At 34.6% G+C, this 9,707-nt stretch overlaps 1 protein-coding gene across 1 annotated transcript in view; it reads right to left on the bottom strand.

Annotated features, from left to right (window-relative positions):
- Positions 1 to 300: 300 nt before the first annotated feature.
- Positions 301 to 9,707, bottom strand: part of PRAG1 (PEAK1 related, kinase-activating pseudokinase 1) — a 42,691-nt gene continuing 33,284 nt past the window's right edge. Inside the window, exons 5-6 of the mRNA XM_053703276.1 lie at positions 3,310 to 4,025; positions 301 to 2,041 (exon numbers count right to left, since the gene is read on the bottom strand). Of these exons, the coding sequence (XP_053559251.1) occupies positions 1,010 to 2,041; positions 3,310 to 4,025 (1,748 nt within the window). The 3' untranslated portion in view covers positions 301 to 1,009. The remainder of the gene's footprint in view (positions 2,042 to 3,309; positions 4,026 to 9,707) is intronic.

Below are 9,707 nucleotides of genomic sequence, written 5' to 3'. Positions count from 1 at the left end.
ACAACTATTCCCTAGGAATCAATTGCTTACTGACTCATAAGGGCAACTTCTACAGCTCTATTGGTCAGTAGGGACACACCTGCACAGGCATGGAAAAAAAAAAGTTTAAAAACACTTATTTTTAAATATTGTTTCTTTGCACTGAACAAATGTGATGTGTATACATTTAAAAAATGATATGCTCATTCATGAAAATGGTTCTTTAAAACTAAAATATTAAAAATGGTAAAATAGCGTTTTACAACAATGAATTACTTCTACCGCTTCCAAACCAAGAAACAAATACAAACACTCCCGTGATTAATTGTTTTGTCAGTTTTATTGTGAACAAATATCAATATATACACTCACACACAAGTAAAAATTGTAATCCACAGCCTTTTCTTTTAACGTCTTGTTAAGTACTTAAATTGTTTTTGTAAACTGTATTTTTTCAACCTTCATTGCACTGCAATGAATCTGAGGCCCAGAGAATGGGGGTTAAACAGTTATTTTTATTTACAAACATATGTACATCTATAAAACAATCCTAATGCTATGTTCAAAGTAGTTATTTATTAAACCTACAAAATGTAAAAACATAATAAATGCAGCAAACCAGGCTGCTTTATTTATAGTATAGCAAAAACTGAGATGATTCCCCCCTCTTTCTATGGACCAATGGAAGAAAAAGCAGAAGCTATAAATGTCCTCTTATAGGGTGGAGAGCACATCTGATGCGCTTAATGACCCTGATAAGCTGTATCTTCCATCCTTATTTATATTATTAAACAAAAATAATAATAGGGTCCCTGACCAGAAGCTGGTAAAGACAGAACAGTGATATTTACTTTACAACTTAATACTATGTAGGATTTTGTTGGTCCGTCTGCTGACCCTGCAGTTGATTGATCTACAATAATACAGGGCCTGACTGCTGTAAATAATAATACAATTAAAAAAGAGAGACCATTTATATTATTTTTTTAATTATTAAAAAGTTCCCAAACGGTATTTACAATTGTAAACATCATACCAGCTTTATAAGTTTCAGTGTTTTATAAAGGTAGCATGGATCCGCAGATGCCAAATATTGACAGCAGAGCCAGTCCTCCAGTGAGATGCTCTGCTCCGACTCCATTGCTTTCTCAGCAAATTTCATCATTAGCAGGGCACGCTTCATATCAATCCAATTTTGCAAAGCGCAATGCAGCGCCTCCTCATGGGTGAAGGGCTGATCTGTTAAGTCTTTCCTAGGACCCCAGAGAAGGCACTGAAGTATGCGTTTAGCTTCAGTAATGCGGATGCGTTTGATTGGATCAGCCTCCAATAGCAAATGGGCCAGGTTTTGTAGTCCAAGTGAGTAAACAGAAAGATGGGGAAGAGAAGGCAAATCCTTTTGACTGTACTCCTGCTCATGAAGGCTGGTGCGGACCTCAAATGGGTTAGGTAGGTGTAAAAGTTCATAAATTAGAATTCCTGTTTGAAACTCATCAAATTTTTTGTACTGGGAAGCAGCCATGATCTCAGGAGCTAACCTGGTCTTGTCCCTTCTTGGCTTAGAGTCTTCACTTCCAGACTTTTGCTTGGCTTTGGAGAAGTTGCTCACAATAAGTCTCGGCACATATTTGTCATCTTTGACTTTATCAGTAGAAATTAGACAGTTGACAAGCAATAGATTTTCTAAGCAAAGGTCACGGTGAATAATGCCATGTTCCTTGAGATGCTCTAAGCCATTACAGAGCTGTAGTAAAAGAAGAGAAATCTGTCGCTCATAAATATCTGGATGACTTTTGTGAAAAGATGAAGAGTCTCTGACAAAGTCGGCAGCAGTTCGGTAGGGAACCTCCCGGGTGATCACCACCACACACTCCTGCTCAGGGGAGGGGCCCACAGTCTGTGAGATGTCATTGGCAGAAGAGTCTTTGGGCGTGTCTGAAGGTTGTAACATGCTTGATGGCACAGTAGCCAAAAAATGGCCACAGTCTTGCTGGATGTTAAAATGAACTGGAAGTGAGAGACTGCAATAAGGTGAAACTTTTGTGTCCTCTGCCTTACACATCTGCAAAATTAACAGAAAAATAAAATTAATTTTAAGTAATAAACATTTTCCAACCAACAGCAGCCACACAAATATTCACATAGAATTCTAAATAAATATTAATTTATAAACTGAAAGAGGAACAACAAGTGATTCAAAATCCACAATAGTGCATTTATGCAAACATATGTCTGAAATGTGTGAGGACTTTTCTTGTACATGAAAACATGTGGTGGCCATACCATCTGATGTATGTGATTGATGTGGCATCTAGGTTACTATCTAATTAGTGGGCATATAGCTGGTATAAAATGGGGTACATGGGATGCATGCAAAAAAGGTTAGAAGCCATGCAGTTTACATTTAATGTCAATATTGGGCATATTTTTAAATGCATGGGTCTATAAGGGAGACACTCATTTTTATATAAATTAGGCACTTGTTTTTGTAAGTCCGACACTGACTGCATCTCACAATCTGCAAGGAGCTAAAGTACAAAGTCCTGGGCAAACAGTAGTTAGATCACATATACACACTGTAATGAACAGTGCCAGTTTATCCAAAAGACTTTATTCTAATGGCCCCAATGTGCAAAGTTTAGACACACTTGTTCTATATTTATTTAGGGATAAAAATAAAAAAAAACGAATATTCTAAAAAAATAAATATGCACAATCAGTGCCCTGTAGAAAATGTAAGCTCTATCTTTACATAGAAACAAGCACCACTAACTAGTGTATGCTTACACCTGCATATGCAGTGATCTTTCCGCACAACAGTTTAAATAGATACTGGAGGCTTTGTAAGACAATGGTTCTCTTTCTATATGCCCGATGAATAACTGAAAGTTTGCCAGACTGGTAACTGACTCTGTTACCACTTGTACAAAGTAAGATTTGCATCTTTTTAAAGAATTTGCTTTACTGAACAAGAAAACTAACTGTCAAATGAATCAATTTTTTATTCAGTTTATAATTGATAACGTTTTTTGCTAACATTCCCTTTATCTGTGTCAGATTTACTCCAGAACGTTTTTATTTATTTATTTATATACATACACATATATATATATATATATATATATATATATATATATATATATATATATATATATATGAATAACATATTACAAAAGTAAAAATTATACAAACCTGGTGTCAAACGACTATATATATATAAATAATCGACCATTTGAATGTAGTAGACTAGAGTTCTGCCACAATTTATTAAACAATAACAACCAAAAACACCTTACAATTATAAATAAATTATACACGTAATATATTTACCTTTACAGCATAATTATTAAGTGGGTCTTGGGCACAGGTTGCACAATAATAAATAGCATCCCCAGCAATGCAGCAAGGTTTGTTGCTTGTCAACTTAAACAGTGACCAGTTGTTCTCGTTGAAGTGCATTTCCTTCTTCTGGTCTTTCATGAAGTGGTCCTCACATTTGTTCACTAAGCGCCTCATGGACTGTGCGTAAAGACCGCTAAGTTTGGCGTATGTTCCTTCCTTGCTGTCGATGTTGCTGAGCAGGTGGTGGAGTTGAAGGCTTGATCCGGAAGAGGTATGGCTGGAAACACTTAGCTGTGAGGAAGATAAGTTACATCTAGTCTGAATACAGTTCCTGATCTCATTTCGGTGCCCGCTACCTCTGCAGCATGTCTCCAAGGACTCGGACGATGAAAACATAGCTGGTTTATCCCCTGGACTTAAAAGGTAGCGAGAGTGAGTTGCTTCCTCCCCAAAGACATTACTTTCCGAGTTACTAAGGTTTAGTCTCAGATTAGTTGAAACATCTGTATTTTTTCCTGGGAATGCCCGGCACCATGAAGAGTTGTCTGGTGCAGAACATGCTCTGTTCATAGATTTCTTTACAGGTAGTGGTGGAGGTTGTTTTGAACCCTGATGCAACTCATCTCCAGAATCCATAGAACTTGAAACTTTCGGGAAAACCCTTTTCTCCCCTACAGGCGAATTAATTCCTTCACATGACTTCCCTGTAAAAACAAAAGCACAAGATAATTAACAATATATACGTAAAACGTAGATTTTATATATATATCTAGCAACAGCATGAACTATAGTTCTGACATATAACAAATATAAAAATCTATTAATTATTCTATGATGTCCACAAAGTTTATAGATATTTCTTATCTTCTATCATGTTTTGCTCACAGGTACATTACGTATAGAGCATATGACAAATCAGTATTTATACTTCCTGTGTTTTCTGACTTTAGGATCAGTCATTCTTAACTACACATTTGATTTTACTTCTTATTAATGGTGACTATAACTGTATAACACAGATAAACACAGGTTATCAAATATTACAAAGGTTGTTAAAACAAACAAAATGTGGTCAATCTGTTTCTTCATACAAACTTTGTTATACTAGATTTTAAAATACATCAGTTTTGTAGTCAATTGTATTTATACATTGCTGTTCCTAAACTAAATTTAACCAGCGATTGGGAGCTACACACATATGCTGGTGACGTCGTCAGCTACAGATCAGTAACAAATTGCCAGCCAGGAGCAGACTTTATAAGGTTAAACCCATAGTGCACATTAGAGCATTTTATTATAGGTCCTTTACATGCCTTTTAAAGGGACATATATAGTGTAAGACCTCTAATTAGCAGGGTCCAGATTACCTTCCATGTCGTGCATAAATTCATTATACATGGACCCCGTAAACCTTTTGCCACATTATAAGTAAGTATGATAATAACAAATGAATGGTAATGAATCAGAGGTGGCTATTTATTTTTATCTTCATCCATTCGGTACACAATTTGGCTATTTTTAAATCACATACGGATCTAGAGGGACAAGTGATGTGAGAACACTACTGGGTGGGCATAGATGTGAAGTACCAGCTACGTCATTGGCATTCACTGTGCAGCCTGCATGCAAGAGTTAGACATACATCACAGATGTTAGACAGTGAGCATGCATCAAGTGCATGTGTGTGCTAGTTTTAAGTGTTTTTTTTTCTTCCATTGGACAAACACAGACAAATGAACTTGTGTTCTTAATTCCATCACAGCTAAGGGGCTAGGTTGAGAGAAAGATCAGGTGATCTGGGAGGTCAGAAAAAAAAAAAAAATTCTGAGATGAAATTATTGCAAGCAGAGAATTTAAATACATTTTAAAAGTAGGTGCTAACTTTGTGTGAACTACAGACGTTTGCAAACAGACAATTTTACGTCCCTTTTACGCACTATACAAAAAGAAAATAAACAACGCCTTGTCTGGTGGATTATTTCTCAACTTAGAATCTTCACCCTGCTTTGTTTTTTTTTTCAAATTGCAAAACTGGAAAATAAATCAATAAACGACTTCTTGAGTCGCCAGTCTTTGTTTACACTTCATAAAAGCGTTTTGATGTGTTCCAGTTGTCTGCACGACATACGGTGTGACAAAATGAGAGGATTAAAAACTGATGTGAAAAGTCTGCTGAAAAGAATCGGCCACAGTAAAATTGTTATTATAAAGCTGATCCACTTTAAATGTATTTTGCAGATATATTTTCCAACAAAATATAAATTAATAATCAAAAAACAAAAGCACTCTGGGCTTGGTAACATCTGGGGAGTCATTGAGCAACACATAATGTCTATCAGAATTTGACTTTTTTTTTTTTATATTTATTTATGAACAAGCAAGAATATTGAGAAACTAATCACACACTCTTAAAGAAAACCAGATACGCCAGAGATATATATATATATATATATATATATATATATATATATATATATATATATATATATATATATATATATATATATATATATATATATATATATATATATATATATATATATATATATATATATATATAGTGTCCCAGCACTCCAACTTTGGCACTATATCAACCACCTGGGTGCAACCCTCAAAGTTCATATATAATAAAGAATGGGCATGAAGGGCACTCTCAGGGTATTGTAAAGAACCACATAGATCTTTTTATTAAGAGTCTCAATTAGTCATCAAAGACAGAGTCGACGTTTCGGCTCACATGAGAGCCTTCTTCAAGACAAAATTAATCTTACTTCGGCTTGCAGCCGTACTCCCAAACAGGAAACGTCTCCGAAGTAAGCCGAAGTAAGATTAATTTTGTCTTGAAGAAGGCTCTCATGTGAGCCAAAACGTCGACTCTGTCTTTGATGACTAATTGAGACTCTGAATAAAAAGATCTATGTGGTTCTTTAAAATACCCTGAGAGTGCCCTTCATGACCACTCTTTATTATATATATATTTATTTATTTTAGAGCTGCAACAACTAATCGTCATAATCGATAATAATCGATTATGAAAATAGTTGTCAAAGAATCTCATAATAGAGATATATATATATATATATATATATATATATATATATATATATATATATATAATCCTTTAGCTGGCACTTTTTTCTTTGATATAAAACTTGCCATGTCTGGTTATCAGACCAGTTGCGCAGAAACATTTACTTTCTGACAGTTTCAACAATCAAAAGCTTATTCTTTTTTCTTAAAAATAAATTTTACACACACACACACACACATATATACATACAGTGTTCACCCATGACATTAACAGGTGCACCACCCGGCTAAAATGTTAGCCAATATTAAGCAAAAATGAGCTAATATTAAAAATGTTCAATTTTTATTGCACAAATTATGAAAAAGATAGCAGAAAATGATTTAATATTAGAAAATATTACACTGCCCCCACCCAACTACTTCATAATGCCGTGCAACATTTGCTGTGGAGAACACACACACATTATATATATTATATATATATATATATATATATATATATATATATATATATATATATATATATATATATACACACATTTTTATTTATTTATATATTTATTTTCACATATACACACACACACTAAAATGTTTAAAATATGCATGATAGAATGTTGAGTTTATAAAGAGTTAATACACTGCCATTTCTTTTACTAAGAATAAGTCCTTTATGCACATTGATGTAAAGTATTAAATTACACCGTAAGTAAGTTCCTTATCAAGGTGAAGAAATTTGCTGGCAACAGCTTTTGCCAGCATTGCAGTTAAACTATATTTGCTTTGCTCAGGTAGGGTGCGCATAATACATTCCAAAGCTGCTTTGTGACTATAGCCACGTTGGAAACGGATTATAAATAGAGACAGGGAGTGGCAACTTGATCTGCCAGCTTATTTTATTTTAGGCGCAAAGTCTATGCAAAAGGACAGATGTTGCAACAGCTTAAGCTTAATAGATATGATCTTCTTTAACTTGGCTGTTTTACTTTTCTCAACTTCAAAATGTTAAAAACCTGAAAGCAGAAAGTAGTAATACAAGCTGTGCATTTAAAACAGTATGTTAAAAGGGACTTTCATTATTCACAATGAGTGTACAATTCAAATAACTCCCAACATACTTCCGTCATCAAATTTACCTATTTATCTTGGTCTCCTTTCTTGAAACCTATCTCCTTTCCATGACAGCTTACTAAGGTAGACTCGGGAGTGTGCACATGTCCTAAGTACTTAATGGCAGCATTGTTTTTATCAGTGTTATGCATATAGTGTTCAAGATATGAGCATGTTCTACCTTAAAGGGACAGTTCACCCAAAAAAGTTCTCCCCTTAAAATTATTTCCAATGAACCATTTTACCTGCTGGGGTGTATTAAATTGTTTACAAGTAGCCCCTTTACCTTTATTTTAGCAATTGAAATAGCTGATTTAGCCTGTGGTATCCCCACCTATACTGAAAGTTTCTATACTGAAGTCTATGCTATTGATAAGCCTATGTAAAACACAGCCAGCAGAAGTAATTACACTCTCAGTGGGGTGCAGGATAGTTAAGTAATACAATTATAATTTTCCCATTGTTTTCTCTAAGTATTAAGCTTTGGTTTTCCAGACAAATATAAGCTAAGGAATCGCTATTGTGTGTACACAAAGTAATAACATAATGAGATCTAATATTACCTTTAGGTTCAACACATTGTAATAGGCTGTGAATAGCACAAAACTAGCAACTTCATATACACAAATAAACCTGAAAATGCAATTTCTCAAATATTTTATATTCTGCAGCTGGTATAACAAGTCATTGAAAATACATTAAAGTGTCAGTAAACCTAAAAAATAATGTTATATAATTCTGCACATAGTGCAGAATTATATAACATTATTTTAGTGCTATAGTTATTAAACCTTTTTTTCCCTTTGAATTTTTTTAAAATATACCTGTTTTACAGACCCACTCTCTGCTGAGCGGGTCCATTTTGTTTTTTTACACAGCGCATCGGGCCAGCTGTATAGTCACAGCCTGGCCTGACCGCGCCATAACATTAAGCGCAGCTCGCTCCTGCTGTAAGACAGAGCAGGAGCGAGCTGCACTTAGTGTTATGGCGCGGTCGGGCCGGGCTGTGACTATACAGCTGGCCCGATGCGCTGTGTAAAAAAAACAAACAGACCCGCTCAGCAGAGAGCGGGTCTGTAAAACGGGTATATTTTTAAAAAATTCAAAGGGAAAAAAAGGTTTAATAACTATAGCACTAAAATAATGTTATATAATTCTGCACTATGTGCAGAATTATATAACATTATTTTTTAGGTTTACTGTCCCTTTAATGGAAAAACAATGTTTAATATGATTTCATGGAAAAAAGATAAGTTGAAGAAAGGAGACCAAGATAACAAGGTCAATGTGATAAAATAAATAAAATAGAAAGTCCCCAAATTGTATTCGGTGTCTGGAAAAAACAAACAAACAAAAAAAAAAAACAGCCTATCAGCATCAGTGCTGACATTACAATTTGCTTTACTGTGACCTTATGAGATTTCATAATAAACTTCCTCAAATTGAGGAAAGAGATAAAGTGGCTGACCTTTTTTTTTGCATGCCCCGGGACTAACATCCTAATTGGATGCCTAAAGTTCCTTTACAATGGAATGTGGCTACTGAGGAAACTTTGAGGTAAAATATCTTCCTTTTCTCATGTGATATTCTAGTTAACGTTTTACAGATATGATGCATCACTTTCAAGTAACACATCCCTTTAACATTTTCTCTCTCTTGCCTGCCTTATTTCACAGAAGTTATATTTTTGTCCAGCCATTTAAAAAGGGACAGTAACCATCTTATAATTAGAAGACATATATATTGTGTTGCTGTAGAATAACATATCAGCCAGGTCTTAATATTTTAAAGGGGCAGTTTAGACAAAATTCCTTGATTTAGATAGGGCAGGTAATTTTAAACAACTTTCCAGTTTACTTTAATCATCAAATTTGCTTTGTTCTCTTGGTATTCTTATTTGAAAGCAAATCCTAGGTGGGCTCATATGCTAATTTCTAAGCCCTTGAAGGCCGCCTCTTTTCTGAATGCATGTGACAGTTTTTCACAGCTAGAGGGTGTTAGTTCATGTGTTTAATATAAATAACATTGCACTCACACATAAGTTTCTTATGAGAGGGCAATGATTGTCTAAAATGCAAGTCTGTCTCAAGAACTGAAATAAGGGGGCAGCCTGCAGAGTCTTAGATACAAGGTAATCACAGAGGTAAAACGTATATAAATATAACAGTGTTGATTATGCAGAGCTGGGGAATGGGTAATAAAGGGACTATCATTTTAAACAATAAAAATTCTGGAGAAGACTGTCCCTT

Source organism: Bombina bombina, chromosome 2 (genome assembly GCF_027579735.1).
Source record: "Bombina bombina isolate aBomBom1 chromosome 2, aBomBom1.pri, whole genome shotgun sequence".
Lineage (NCBI taxonomy): Eukaryota > Metazoa > Chordata > Amphibia > Anura > Bombinatoridae > Bombina > Bombina bombina.
The sequence above is the reverse complement of the archived record's forward strand: the minus strand, read 5'-3'. Positions and strand labels throughout refer to the sequence as shown.